The sequence below is a fragment of the Apostichopus japonicus genome, chromosome 14 (assembly GCF_037975245.1).
Source record: "Apostichopus japonicus isolate 1M-3 chromosome 14, ASM3797524v1, whole genome shotgun sequence".
Classification (NCBI taxonomy): Eukaryota; Metazoa; Echinodermata; class Holothuroidea; order Aspidochirotida; family Stichopodidae; genus Apostichopus; species Apostichopus japonicus.
This window is the reverse complement of record NC_092574.1, coordinates 24073330-24090007: the sequence shown is the minus strand read 5'-3', so window position 1 is coordinate 24090007 and position 16678 is coordinate 24073330. Positions and strand designations below refer to the sequence as shown.

Genomic DNA, 16678 nt, shown 5'->3' with positions numbered 1-16678 from the left:
TTCGTAAATGATCAAGTTCATAGTGTAATATTGTAATAAAACAAAAGATGAACAAATATTTATTTGGAAACTTCAAGATCAGATCACGCATCGATCATCCATCACACACGATGAGACGGATGCTCCTGTTTTTCCTCCACGAGGCGTTTAATTGATCCTCAGAACTGTCTTGGAGAGTGCCTTCCTCATGTCGGGGCCGACGTCAAGGCGTGCCCGCAGCTTTGATTCATGACGACCAACTTTTGTACATTACTAAATTATATGATATATCAGATTTTAGTTCAACCCCCTGGGATGGACTCACGCACCCTGGTGGGTTCATGCACCCCAGTTAGGGAACACTATGCCCTACACCCATTTTCAAACCTTTAATAAATATTATGTTCTTTACAGGCTTCCTTATAAAAGTATAGCAGTAAATATCGGCATAGCGCCACTCATTCGTTGGCAGAAATATTGGCAAAATGGGAACGGTGCACGTGTATATACTTGTATTGTATCTACGTGTATTGTTTATGTATTGAATAGCCTGGAGGAGGGAACGTGCACCCAGTTCTTTTGCCAGTCCTTACATCTCGGTCATTTTCCACAATTTTAGCCTCAAAAGATAGGAAATATTTTAGATAATACTTTTTTAATATAAAATACAACAAAAACAAAAGTTAATAACTACCAATATATTGGTAGTATTTATTCCAAAATAAGTTATTTCGGGTACTAATTTGCATACATAGTTAACCCAAAATTAGTGAAACTTATCAGATATGAAATCAATAATTGTTACCCTTTCCATTGATAAAAAGGTTTTGCACAAATATTCCTCTGAATTGATGTAAATTGAGTCCAAGAAAAATCACTTTCTGCTGATATAAACTAGATCACACTGCAAGGCTGAAGAATTATGGAACAACCAGCCTAAGACCATTTTGCCTACAGTAAAAAACAAAATATATGAAAAGTTTCATGATATACCGGTATGCTTACAGAAAAGCGATTTCTAAACATGTGAAGGATTACTCATTTGTGTGTTAAGAGGTAGTGATGTTGCTCCTACTGTACTGTTGGCTTAGCGATCTAAGAAGTATCTGTGCATGGTTGGTTGTTCTGTTTAGGGATGGTAAACCCTCTTGATCAACGTGACGTTGTGTGGACGCATGTGTTTATTTGGCATTGTCAACTATCACTAACTAGAACACTCATTTCGTGGAACTAGTACTTGTCACGTCAGTTACCAAAGCTAAGTAAAGCGCCTGACGTTCTGTACAGAGGTCATTCTCTTTTCATTTCTGACCTGGAGACTAACACGGTGTTAATGTGAACGTCTAGTTTTGTCTTGTTGATTTCAGTTTAGCTTTGAACTTACCTAGACCAATGTCTAACTTTGAGCATATTGTACACAGGCTAATTCAACATAAGAATAACTTAGCGTAACTTAAGCCTAAGGACTTAACAAGTTTTACCTTACCTCCGCTCGAAATCACTGTTATAATGACAGGTTTACCGCCCCTTCTTCTTGTTTGGTGGTTGTTAGTAGCAGCTTTCCTTTTGCTGCATTTTATCTACTTCAACTTTGATAAATTACCAGATTTACTGAAGAGGTTTCTTGTGTATGGAAAAGTAAGAAACGAGAAGGCCCTCAAACTTAAAAGTTTGTTTGAAAGGGTTTTAGATGTTCCAAAGAGGTATGTTTGTGCTTTGAGTTTGAACATGTTTCCCCCCCCCCCCCCCCATTCCCATGCAGGTTGAGCAAGCTGTTGATAAAGACAGAATAGTTTGCATCCTCCATTAGGAGTAGGGACTTAACCAACTGTAGCCTATACTCTAGAAGTAAGGCTATGTTATTGTTAATCATAAATTCCTGTGTTTGGGCCTGCTAAATGCTCTTAGTCTTAGGCCTACCTCCCTGTTTATAAATGAATGTAAGCTTCCCCATATATTACATAGGCTACACGCATGTACTTAAACTTGTTTAGACCCCAACCATAGCTCGCTATCATGGAAGAGTTTCTTGAGATTACGTAGTTGACCTGCCTTGGGCGTAAAACTGCTTTTTACCAATAAGTCTGCAATTGCCTGCTAAATATTTTTTTCTTGTATGAGGGTCTTCATGTGAATTGCAGTATGATTAACTACACTGTAGACATGCATGTACAAATTTCCACACAGTGTTTACACAAAGAGCCTAACATGTGTTAAGAAGTTATACAGGCTAATCTTAGAGCCTGAGGTGGATTTACGACCGTGCCAATAAAGCAGATCTTTAATGGCTATGCCATTACCTTGATGTAATAGTAAAATCGATCAATTTTTTTTTTATAAGCCAAACCTCAGTTACAACATACAGTATGGTACTTACAGGTGCCTCTTGAAATCCTTACCTCGGGTTTAACTTAACTTGTTGACCCTTCATAGGCCTATCTGTTGGTGATTTATCATATCCAATTTCTTCTTTAGCATGCCCCATTACTGGGCGAGGATGTAACACCGATTTCTTTCTGCTTTTCAGCTACTTTTTGCACTTTTACTTGCTGTCATTTTTCTGGAATTCATTTCTCTTGGCCTGTCTCATCAATGCTTGGTTTTTCAACGGATCATTTCCTCAGAAGATAATCGACTTTCTTAAACTTTTGACGTACTATCCGGAAGAGTCCAGTAAGTCTTCGGTGGCATCCGGTCATGTTTGCATATACCAATAAATACTTGCACTGCACATAACTTGAAGAAAGGTGCTATGTTCCATGATGTTTCGCATTGATAGATGAAATCATTAATGAATAGACATGACTATTGCACTACATCACAATGATTTAAAACCCAGGCGCGTAGCCAAGGGGCGACCGCCCCCCTTGAGCATATTTTTTTGGTACATTTTTATGATATCGCTAGTAATTTCAAATAGAAAATGCTTAGAAGCAACTTGCAAATTCTGGGAAGTGCCATTTCCAGTGATCTGGGAGGCATTTTCGGCCAAAATGTTGTACGCTTCGCGCCAACCCATGGTCGCGCTACCCTTAGATAGTGTCCAATGCCAAATCTATGGCTCTGATAATTTGCCTGCCCTTTGCAAATTCCTTGCTACGCGCCTGAAAAAACCTTCGAAACTAAACTGAAACATGGCTCTATAAGTATAATGACGTCTTATGGCAGAAATTTAAAAAGATAGATGGATAATTCTTCAATGGCCAAACCATTTTATGCCACACAGGTGTTCATGGAATAATGACAGAAAAATGAAATCAAGAGTTGTGGATTTCATTTGCCGTTTCTGCTTTGCTCTTTGTCATCTTTGTAGGTCCACATCTCAACATCTTGTTAGGGCAGATGATGGTGGTTGTCCAGGCGACTAGGAGAACGTATGAAACACTATTTGTGAGCTCCTACTCAAACTCCAAGATGCATCTGTTTCATTACCTCTTAGGTTGTTTCTTTTACTTTGCCATGGGCCCCTCCCTTCTCTCAAAGGCACCAGATCTCAACAGAGGTAGGTTATCAGTCTGAAGTGACCCTCTTTAATACAATTTCTATCTCAGATGCATGTATAACTACATACTGAGATTTGCTGTCCATTTTCTTTCTCATCTGCCAAACCCTTTTTTGCTACTACATGTGAAAGCTTGCCAAGATGTACAGTAATTTAGGGAGTCTGAGTGGTTAAATAGTGTAGTTACTTACTTAAACAGTGTGCAGTATGTTCCACTATACTTACTTTCATCACAGATCCAATGAGAGATCAAGTATTGTGTCCTGTGTGTATGGTTATTATGTACAAGTCTTTTACAGGTAATTGTTTGTTTTTTACTGTACGTTTGCAAAGAAGCAACATCCCACAAGCAAGAATATCTGATGTGGGAATTAGACTAGGTTTCACAATTCTCAAGATTACTTTTTGACCACAAAGTGCTCTTCCTTGGATCACTGGAAAATGTCTATTGGAAAACTGACCCATAATAATTAATAATGATTGCTGCATACATTTATTCCCCCATTTTCAGTAGGGGGAAAACATTCAGTCAGACGATCATTATATTCAGTCGGGGGAAGGAGTAGACCACTATTGTGGATTTGTGCCCCTACCAAAATCAGTGGGGGTTTTACAATTTGCCCCTCCCCACTCACCCTACTCGCCCCACCCACCTTTGAAATCTTTTGCTCGTAAATTACTGTAAAGATTTAATTGTGTTACTCTGTTTCCAGGAACCATTTTGCAACTTGGTGATGTGAGACTGAATCACATCATTGGTATTTCAATGTTTGTTTGGGCTTCGCTGCATCACTATCGAGCTCACAAGATACTTGCAGATCTCCGGAAAGGAAAGCATGGTAAGTCATTTAATAATAATAATAATTTTAAAAAATGGACATTTTCAAAAAAGGACGCTCATGGTGTGCGCGGTGACACAAACAGTGCGACAGCAAAACAAAAAACAGTAAACATAGTACAAGACAAAAATGCAAACAAAAAATGGGCAACATTAAACATTTAATTTAATAGTTTTCATCAGATGAGTCTTGAGAGAGAGTGTTTAAAAGAAGCAAGAGATGGACTGTGTTTTACATGTTCTGGAATGTTGTTCCACAGAGAAGGGGCAGCAGCAGCAAAATCTCTTTGAGCGATTTTCACACAGAATATATAAAAGCTAAATTGTGGTATGGTAGTTGAAAGATGTCATGTGTTGCTGTGGTACAGTTTGAATTCTCTCTCTCTCTTTTCTATTTTATAGATAAGAGCCACAAGATACCTCACGGTGATTGGTTTGAGATGGTCTCCTGTCCCCATTATCTGGCTGAGATCATCATTTACTTTTCAATACTGGTTGTCTTGGGTTTTGATCACACATTCTGGTGGGGAGTGTTTGCCTTCACTTTATCCAATCAGTCTGTTGCTGCTAAGTTTGTCCACCGATGGTATTTGGAGACGTTTCCATCCTACCCAAGGCAGAGGACTGCTGTTATCCCTAGAGTATTTTAACTGAATCATGGAGAATACAAGTGCCAAGGTCTTGGCTGATTTGTTTCAGCTTACAGCCAGACAACATCATATCTGAAAATCAGGGAATTCATCAGTACATTGTGTACAGCTTTGAAACAGCTATGAATAATTGCTTATAAGGGTCATCCTCTTTGGTCAACTCTTTTAGCATGCTAATATGGTTTAAAAAGTACACTCCTGGAGTCCTGGTGGTTTTGAATCTCCAAAATTATTTCCAGACATTTAAAAGTATTAAATTAGACAATCAAATATCTCAGTAAGGGAAAATACTTTGAGAATGGCAGTAACTTGCAGGTTGAAGCTGCCTTTCTAGCATGTTTGGGGCCAGTACTGATCACACAATAAAGGTTGCTGTTGTTTGTATGCAGGGTAAAACTTGATAAGTTTTGGTATAGGAAAAATCAAATGGACCAATTTCCTATGCAAATGCATAGATATATATACTCTATTAACAAACTGGAGGTTAGTAGTTTTAGTGCCTCTAAAGGCTGTAACATGAATTGCTAAAGATTTCTTAACAGGCCTTTTCTACAGGGTCTAAATTTGTGTCTAGATTATGTTAAAGAAATTTGTAAAAGTTGGAAGTCTTCTAAATCTTTGACATATTTGGAGATGATATTGTCTTTGTTCAGGAATTGAATATGTTTATGTTCTCTGCATTCTTTATTAGTGTAACTGACGACATGAAGTATTGCCATGATCTATATTCTACCATATGAAGATAGTTTACTTTGTATCAACTGTGAACATGTGATTTGAGTATGATGCTGCTTTATATAAATGCATATGTCGCCCTCTATTTTAATTATCACATGCATACAGATAATTCATAATTTGTATTAGCATAAAGGTATTCATTGACTTCAATATTTCAAAAGCCCCCAAATTCATTTTGTCCGCAAGCTGTAAAACCAATATTTGTGCCAGAATTAGTTAAAAAAGAAAAGGTGCAGAGTAACCTTGCAAAGTATACCACAACAGACTTTTGCTGCCCGGATAAAGATGATGGCTATTGTTCCTACCAACAAGGTCCCAAGGACCATGTCTCCCCCCTCACCCCCCCCCCCCATTCAAAGCAACTTCTTCCACCCAGGAGTTGTTAGTGATTTCCACCCAAGCAAGGTTATATCACTGAGATAATTTAACACCACTGAACTCTGCCCCCCCCCCCCACCACCAGTTTCAAACTTGCTTCAGGTCCCTGGCATGGAATTGTTTGAACAACTCATACCCTGTTTTAAATTACAGAGTGGGTGGCAGTGACCACACTCCACCCCTTACCCTTTGAAACTGGGAGATTCTATGCAGTCTACATGTTACAACACCAGAATAGATAATCTCTAGTATGGTTGATACATCAATACTAATTTTGACTTGGCTACAACTGTTCTGTTTAGTGAGCTGCCTGTGGAATGTACACTTCAGTATATATGTCAGTGTACAGATTTGAATTGCTCTCATAATATGTCAAAGTTTGTAGTCTGATATGTAGATTTTCAGAAATTCCCAAATATTTTAATTTCTTATTGTATTTTGTGACAATGTATTTTTTTCATAATCAACTTTTTATATGAATCTATTGGGTTCTCTATGTCTTTCACATAGTGATTAGCTTTGAATTCTTTCATGTCTTCCATATAAGCAACTGCCAGTAAAATGAGGAAATTTGAAATATTACCCAAGTACAGTTGCTATCTCCCACATGGTATTTCCCTTACAAGTATTATATTTGAAATTCAGTATTTGTTTATAGCGCCCCCAATTTGTCACAAGATCATGCATGATCTAGTATTTATCTGTGGTAGTGGTCTTTTTCTGGTTTGTGACATGAGTCTTTAGTGTACAAGTATCTAACTTGCTTCTGGTTTATTGTTACCATGGCAAAAATAGTTGATGGTAGAAAACCAAAACATTAAAGAGTGGACTATAAATCAGGTAAAAGCATTTCATTTACGACAAGTATTGCAAAGGGATCTTCAGGTAAACAATTACAAAATTTTGACATTGATATTACTCTGAATAAGGACAAATAAAATGTTGGTCTCCATAACTGGAACTCCTTTAGCGCTTTTATTTTTATTAATTTTCAAGCAGATCAACCTCCATTACCGACATCAAAACACCATAGCAAAACCTTTGCATATTTACAACTTTGCCTCTTAAAATACATTCTTAATATGCAAACATATACACTGTACAACACAACCTTGATACATTAAATATATTCTTTCTTTTACTTGCAAGGGTGCTTTGCCTATCTTAAAACCAAACATCTGTTAAATGAAAGCTCCAAACTGTTGGTGATTTGAAACCATCTTTATGACCACCTTCTAGTCAAACCGTTTACTTTGCATTTCCTGATAATATTTTACCTCTCATTATAAACCTGCCATATGGGAAGCCAACAATAAAGTCACTTGCATTTAACAATAGAACATGGTATCATTAAAATATACAAAAAAGAATATTACGCTGGTAGAATACATGTTCTGTATATCCATATAACCTTTTGGAGGAACATCGTACAACCGGTCAACAACTATTTCACGCTGTGACATCATCAAACACTACTATATAAAACGTGTTGAAGCTTGATAAACATGTTAGTACTCATAGCTACAAAGTTGTAGAAACTTTAAGACAAAAAATTGTAGTTAAAGTTGATAATAAACGGCTTCATGATATATACGTCGACACCATAAGAATAACAGTATGACATACTAGAACCAAAAACCAGTGTCTTGCTAGAACCATGAATACAGTAAAAGTAACCATATATCCCTACCCCCCCCCCTTTCCCTTATATACCGTTTCAAATGTATATATGCACACTAGGACACACATTCACTTCAAACCCTGACACTAGCTCACCTAAACAGGCAGCATATTGTTGTCTATGTGTTATTAGGTAATTCACATGTAATACAACATTGTTATCTCTAACCACACAACAAACATAGGGCAATCAAATGATATAAAACGTTAATCTTAACACATCTCAGTAATCATTTAGTGAGTCAGTAACTTGTTAAGTGTGGCAGCTCCACCATATCTACAGAGCAACTAACCAATCTCCCGTGCACCACCATTGTATCATGATATCCTTCCTGTGGTGTTTGCCCAGTGTTACATACAATCTACCAATATAAATAAATGGAATTTGCTTGTTTGAAGTACAATCAAGATTTTACTAAAAATATGTCAACTATTTATATCGGTCAAAAGGGAAACTATAAACCACATCCTGTCATTTGTGTACTCTTTACAAATGCAATCTTTGCCCTCATTAAAAATACTTCCTTTCCTACCACAGAGTCAACCTGCACTATAACAAGAATGCTTCATAAACTTGTCAACATAGGAAGGGTACAACTTTGATTGACAAAGTTCATACAATGTTAGAAAGCACCCTGCTCCCTATTCTTGTAGCTAGTTGTAAAATTTCAAATGAATATAACTTCTAAAATATTCCAGTCATACTTAGTAAGGTCCTGATTACACCCACAGTCCACGACAAATTTACAGTTAGGGTAATACACGCATTTAGGATTTGACATGTTCAAAATGAAGTTGATTTATCTCCACATAAATAACATTTGAAGCTAGAGCATATTTATTATTAAATTAAGCATTCTTTGTACTCTTATCCACACCATGTCTATGACAAAGGACACAGATAATATTCATGTACCTATGTCGCAATACAAGTCATCAACATCACTTCACCATCGTGAGTCCAAGTAATTTAAATGTTAATGTTCACCCTGTCGATACTTCAACACATCTTTGCATCCCATGGACATGTGGGATTCCTCTTGTATAATAACTTGTATATATTCAATATTTACAAACATATTTTTACTTAATAAGAACACCTTGAATGCTGCTTATGAAATATTAAAACATTATTGCATTGCTCAAGTTTGAGAAAAAAAGCTGTTAAAAGATAGAAGCAATGGGGGTATAAAAGTAACTGAAAAAGTGCCTAAGTGCTACTCCCGGGCTATTACAAAGCAGGTCTACCCATTCTATGCACCATCACCACATGAAATACAGCAGATGAATTACCCTGTATTGACTTAAAATAACAGGGCAGGCACCCAGACACAAGCCTCTTGAACTTAAAGAACCTCTGAGCTTACCCAGACTACTGTGACTATAAAGCAAGTAGCTGGAATCTTAGCAGCGCCACATGTGACCACAAAATGTTCTTCCCTCTGTGAATAATCCATTCTATAAACCAGTTATTATTCCCATCATATCCTGCCTTTAATACTCTTACGGTCATGAAGTCACCTTAAAGAAAAGCTTTACCATCTTTTTAATTCCTTGTAGAACAAATTCTTGTCCATCATAAACTCTCTGTACAATCCAAGTCATCAAATTCCTGTTCAGAATACCTCTTTTACAAACTTTCTTAACAAAACTGGTGGGAGGTTTTTTTGTGGTGTTTTGCAGCCAAAACCAACATCCCTTCAGGGGAGCAGCAATGGACAGTTAGGTTTTAAGTGACTGCACCAACTCAGTTGACTCAACAAGTAAGAAAACATCTTTTGACAATTAATGAATCAACTGTTGGTGAATTAGACTGGAATTCTAAGTATGTTATGTAACCCACCCTGACATAGGAAGGCTATACCAATAACTACACTGATGGCTTTACACCAAACATGATCTGTATATGGTTTCTAGAAAGTCACATGTCCTACTGTTTAACTATTTGATGTCAAAGGTCATTCTCAAATAATTTAACAAAGGATACATTTCACTTTTATCGAATGTCACATGTACATAAACAATCCTATACACGTGATGAAGGTGGTCATTTGCTATAAGGGTGAAAAACACCTAACATGCTTTTTTTGTATTTTCAATACAACCAGTTTGAATCCTACAAATATCTATAACCTGATAAAGTGAATGAAGTGTACACCCTAACCAGTGTCACATACCAAAGAATAATGCCCTTTTGTGGTGAGAGGCCAAGGTATGATCTTTAATGGAGCAGCTGTAGTAAACATTGGTTCCCAAGAGCCTCCGTGGTAACCAAAACAGATCAAAACATTGACTGGAGAGAAACCATTGAAGAACGCTTGTGTCTAATGATGAGACATAGTCCCACCTACTGCACTGCAGCTGTAATACATGCGATGAATAAGTGTTGCTTGGAGGACGGGCATGGATATGAGTTTATCTAAGGGGATCATAAACTCACTGTGTTCTAGTGAGATGGGTGAGGTAGGGTGTGAGGGTGGATTATGCAACTACATGTTTTTATGTGATGTTTCTTTTTCTTTCTCCCTTCGAAACGAAAAAGTAGGATGTACATCGAACCATAACAGTGTGTGCCTGATACTAGAGTGTATGAATTTAACAGTCCCAGCCATGTCAAGGTAGACCAACCTCATTGCATGCCTACAGTATGTACCTATGATACAAACCCTACAACGGGTAGCCAGTTATGACTCAGAAATCTTCCAGCAGAACCCATTTACTTTGGGCAGCACCACACAGGCCACGCCCCAGTCTTTATTTAGTTCAACCATAAGAGGGTCATGATGGGTCATGCAAACTATTCCTACCTGTTCATACATTGAGTAGAGCAGGTTTTATTGATTTCAGCAGAACACCAAAGAGGTCATCACCTGCTGAGGTAAGTTCATCCTCACTGCACCAAATTTACATGTTTTGTTGCAGTAGTCATGGATACATGTATATTAACTATGTGAAATATCTTCTCAAAAGATGGTAGTAATGGAAAGGAGAAACTGAAATCAACAATAACCCCGCCTTACCCCTTCCCGCCTCACTCCTCCCTGCCTCCACCCTCTCCACATGTTACCATGCTTCCTTCCATCAGTTGTAAACTGCACAAGTGATTCATCCTTGCTTGGGCTATACCCCATCTAGCAAATCATTGTGTGATTTGGATCAAGCTATCACAAGTTAATGTGTTAACCAACTCCCCCCTCCTTCCTCTCTCTCTCTACACACGCACTTTACCATGCTTCCGTCATTTGTAAAACACACAAGTGACTCATCCTAGTCGGGGTTCATTCCTTCTAGCAACTTATTTATGCTTTGGATAAAAATATCAATGTTAATGTGCAACATACAGATGGTGATAAGACATCCATCAGCAAGTGACATGGTAAAGCCATCCTCACAAAGCACATTCATTAATTTGTTGTTTCCTTTATCTGTTGCCATGGTACCATATCCTTAAGTCAACTTCTACAAGCTAGAAGCATAATAGTGCTTGCTCTCGAGCCACCCTGGGAGTAAAAACCAGAGATATATTTAATCTACCTTTAGATTACGTAGAGCAATTCCTTGACTGTTGTCGAACTGTTAAAAATTTAAGAGCCAAATTATTGGGAGGATGGTTTACAACTGAGTGTGTATATTTTTGTGTGTGTGCATTACCAAGTTTGAATTAAGCACTCAACTGAATTTAATACTTAAATTATATGTTGACTGTTAAAAAGTGCAAAAATATGTGAACATGAGATACAAATTTCACTCTATTTTTAGTACAATTTCTCATTTCCAAACAAGAAGTCAAGAACAGTTTATATCATAGTGAGTCAAATCTAGTTTTACTACTGGTCTCATTTTGAGCTTCCACATGAAACTAAAAAATCAGGACAGTTTTTCAAATTTTAATAAAATTGAAATCCATCCCAACATGTTCAGTTAATGTTCGCTGTGCTGCCAGTACATACTCCATCATATTATGGTAGGGCCCTCCTAACAAACTGATTATTTCACAGCTCTGCAAAACATTTTCATCAAAATTTCAAATAGTGATTAATCCCCTGAAAATGGTAAATTGAATTCAGGGGCTTGTAGCCTATACATGGCATCGTTTGTTTAACAAGATACACAAACATGACCATACAGGGCATTCTCCTCATAGAGTACAAACAGTGGTTTAATATGTACTGTACATAAACAAAATGCACCAGTAAACAGGTCATTCTGTTCTCTGCATACATTGATTTTGTTTTTTTATTGCTTAAAAGATTTACAAAAAAAGCCCAGAGCTAAAACAAAAGGGAAAAGCAATAGTAGCAAATAAAAACTTTAAAAAATCCTTAATTGCAGCAAAATGGTAATAAAGAAATATATATGGCAGTATAGTAGTACTGATCAAAGTTCACTTATTGTACACTTAAAAAAAATGTTGGAAAAAAGCAAATAAATTTATGGCTACAATGGGTTTCAAACTCAGTGACCTCTGGATTACAATGTCCAGGCAGTCAGTTTTCCATTATTCATTGACTTTATAAAAAAAAACTCATGTTAGGAGTAATTTCAGATATAATAACTACAATAGCTTTTTACTATGAATGAGTCCTAAAGGTTAAAATGTGTCAGTCACCAGCTGCAGTTGCCTGGACCAGGTTAACTATGATTACGTATACATAAAATCACATATCAAATATGGAAGAGAATATACAAATCCATTATACAGGATATAGCCATGATCAAACAGTAAAATGTTTACCAAAAAAGTTGACAAGACAGTACACCAAATTTTAATCCATTATAAGCCTTCTAACTGTACCAGAGGTACCTCACTGGATGGAAGGGAGAGGGGGGGGGTGGAGGGATGAAATTCCTCCCTTGCTCCCTAATATTTAACCATCCTAGGGAAATTAAAACTGTAGAATTGTCTTGGACTAATGTGCATATTGTTAAAGATGGCAACATAACTTGGGGGAATCATCTCCCCCCCCCCCCCAATTTTTTTCAAAACTCTTCACTATGCTCTTTGCGTCTCGAAACAGCCACAGAATGTGTAAGGCTTGCACCACCACTACCGATTGTAAAAGGCTTATTCATTGATAGATCAGTCTTACAATTCTGTGATAAATATCTGTGAATCCACTCAAAATTCTCTAGAGAGCATATAGAGTGTGTTTACAGTGGGGCTCTTGTTGATCAAAATAAAAAGTACTGAAACTTTATACAGTAATAAAATATGATCTGTACAGAGTTTTATGATATATATAATCATAACAATCTAACTTCACATACTGTTACTGTACAGGTTTTGATTTAAGCATTAATCTGGGTTTGGAAATATTTGAACAACACTCAAAGCAGACATCCTTGATATACAAACTGCTCTATGTCTGAAGTGTTGTCTTCTCAAAGCAAAATAACTGATCATGTAATAAATGCCCTTGTAAACATATGAACACACAATATTACAGGATAAAATAACAGACGGAAGAAGTTTTCAATAATCTCATAGGCGTACAAAATTACACCCAAATATCTGTGGGCAGGGAAGTCCATGTAGTGTCTGTTTAATATAATGCTCTCTTCCTTATTAAATGCTTAAAGGTGATCTGTAGTGATCTCTCCAAATGGTGGTTTTCATATGAAATGTGCTGAAAATTTTCAAAAGTACTATTCTAAACATGTCAGCACTAACTTCTCTAGATAGAACCAAAGTTGTTAAACTTATTTTAACCTAATGAACAAACACACTATGACCTACTGTACAGCACAGTGTGGCAACAAACTTAAAAATAGACTTAACCATTTCTGGTCTTTCAAGCACAACCGAGCCCAACAATGATGATATATTTAAGCGATAGAACATAGTTTATTGTTGCACTCCACTACTGCTGTACCGGGGAGCTGCTACTCTCCCTGGCTGTACAAAAGAAGGTTAATGTCAAGGAAAACAAACCATATGGCCTGATGCTCTGCTGTTTTTATGAGTCACAAAAGTCAATAGGTTGAAGGTAAGACAATTTCACACCTTTATGTGAACCTATATTTATACATACTTAGGTTTTAAGACAGCATTGGTTTTCTATAGCTCCCATAGGTTAAAGTCATGACTATATCAGTTATCCTTGCTACTGTATTAATTCATTAAACCTTGCCACCTGACAATGACAGTTACTAAAGTGTATTAAAGCAAACACTCTATCCTGATGACAGACAAGGCTTAAGTTATAAATCTCACCACAAAAACATCTTATGAAAATGTCCTTGTAATAAGCTTTAACTGGACTATAATGCTAGTCAAACAGTGAGACTGCAAATAGCCCATGCTACATGTACTACAACTACTACTAACTCAGGTCAAGGCCTAGTCATTTGTTTTGGTGGCTGTGGGCTTGTAGTGGTCAGCTAATGGGTGATTTACCCAGCAGGATATTGGAAAGAATTGTCAAGTTAGTAAACTTACACCACCTTTTGACTTAAAACATGCATTTCACCAAGAAATTATACATGAATGTGACCTGACAACATACACACAAGCAACCTCCCTCTTCCCTCAAGACTGGGGGGGGAGGGGGAGGAGAGGGAGGGGAAGAAGCTTCAATGGGTTCCAACTTGAACACAACAACTAGTAGATAATGCCACTCAAAACACATTGCAATATTGCTAGTTGTACCAGTACTACTACTAATGAAAGTTTTGCACAAAAATACATTGTTAACTCAATTTACATGACAATAAGACAAGGCCCACTTGCTCAAGTCTACGAGCTTTATGTCCTTAAAATCATGGTATCTTCCAAACAGATTTGGACTTTTCTTAGCTGTTTGAGAATGTTCTTCATAATAGGCATATCTTGTAGGACAACGATGATGGTTGCGTTTGTTATCAACTATGCCTGTAAATAATGATTTCGATGTCTTGGTAGCATAACATGTGATAATTCTCCAAATACATGGATATATCTTGCCAATCAGCAACTAGTGCATGACGTCTACACCAATGGCTGTCCAGGCTTTACTGATTCAGTTTATTGTGAACAATACATCATCAACTGTTCTTGACTATATTCACCACATTTCGTCAACGATACTAATCAACCAGCAAGTGATTGTTTCAATTCATCAATTCAATTGATAAATAAATCACACCCTCTTTTCAGATGAAGTGATTTCCACCAACTATTCCACATTAAAAATAAGTAAGATAAACAAGACTTATTTCTACTAGCAACTCATACATGAACCATGCATATAACCATGACCTCTTTGACACAGTACATGATATACATCCCTCATGAATAGGAACAATGAATTAATGAGACACCGACACCAAACCAGACAGAATCTGAAAACTCTCACGACATACATTTATAACAATTAGATCACTGTCACCGCTCGTCCAGAACGTTTTGTTACCTAAACACTGCAGGACTGACACTAACCCAAAATAGAACGAACCTTTCTAGCAGTTCGTAATAACCACTGCTGCTGCTAGACTGATGCTCGTATTGATTCACATCTAAAACCTCTCCGGTTGGAATCAATATATATGCAGGAAAAAAAACGCATACAGGTTGACCATTGACGACAACGTGAGTCATCAGACCTATATATACCTTACATGACGAGATGTGTAATACATTAGTCTAAATAACTGAAATTGACAATTGAAAGGCTGGACTGAGTCCAATCAGATAATAGCGATGTGTATATCAACACACACTGTGTCAATGAGCTTGACAGAGGCCTCTGAACTATATTCTACCGTCGTAACAAGAGCATACAAAAGGAAACAGTTGCCTAGCCACAACTGATGAAGTGATTTTCAGCAGAAACAGAGCTGAAATTAATTATTAAAATTAGTAAGAATTTAGAAACCAGTAATTATTCGAGCAAGCACAAATGCTTTCACAAATGCTTGTTTTTTACTTATTAATTAATGAAATTATTTTTTATAATTGATTTCTCCTTTGTTTACTCCTGTAATTGAGTTCAATAACATAAACATGATAAAGATGTTTATGAATCTAAGACAGAGCTCTAATAAAGTCTTCAATCTTCCAACAACAATAAATATTAAAATGTACGGTGTAGTTTGAAACCTAACGACACTTTCCAGAAATTGACAGATGGTCTTCTCTAGCTCAGCTAATCATGCACATCGTTAATTTCCTCTTTAATTGAGCTGTTAATTGTTTTGAGCTTTATTGGCTTTCACGAGACATCGCTGCAACTTGTCTGATGATCCGCAGAACTTCTTTCCCAGCTCTGAGGATCTTTGGAGAATTACAGGAATCTTTCCTCCCATCTAGAAATCTCAGACTGTTATCGATAAAACTCTGCCCAATTGGAGATTTTTCTTTTTAACTTGACCTTGGTCGATGCACTGTAGTGAAAATCTGCAGCCCGAACCAATTTGTTCAAATTAGCGTGAGATATTTCTAATGATTTTGCACCTGAGGCAAGCCTAGATATTAGCCAGTGTACCAACCAAATGGAGAATTTTATGTTGACCTCAGGGGCTATTTAATGTCCTTTTCTACCATTAATATTCACATTATTTTATCAAGGTCAAGGCAAATCAATATAAAATGGGATGTATGGTTTGCTAGAGCTGGATTTATAAGGAATTAGAAAATAACATGGCTTCCTCTTCACATATTGCAAAGAAACGGAAATTAGGGAGTGGGAGGGAGGGGGGGGAGGGGAACAAATCAAAGATTAATTCCAAAACTTACTCAAATCAACAGAGCCCTAGGCAAAGTTCCATTTATAACAACAATGTTTCTGCTATGTAAAAGACTGCAGCTCAATATCAGGAGAAGAAACCATTCCTCAGAATATATATAGAAGACTGAATATATTGAACCATGTTAAGACGTGTAAGCCTCATGTCTTTTACTATTTATATTGATTCCGATTGATTTGTTTTGTTCAG

General features: G+C 36.9%; 1 protein-coding gene across 1 annotated transcript; it reads left to right on the top strand.

Moving 5' to 3' along the window:
- Positions 1-1160: 1160 nt before the first annotated feature.
- Positions 1161-14760, top strand: LOC139979918 (polyprenal reductase-like). Its single transcript, XM_071991146.1, has 5 exons — positions 1161-1682; positions 2507-2652; positions 3293-3481; positions 4195-4320; positions 4722-14760. The coding sequence occupies exons 1-5, from the start codon at positions 1489-1491 to the stop codon at positions 4967-4969; spliced, it is 903 nt and encodes a 300-aa protein (XP_071847247.1). The 5' UTR covers positions 1161-1488; the 3' UTR covers positions 4970-14760.
- The last annotated feature ends 1918 nt before the right edge of the window (positions 14761-16678 follow it).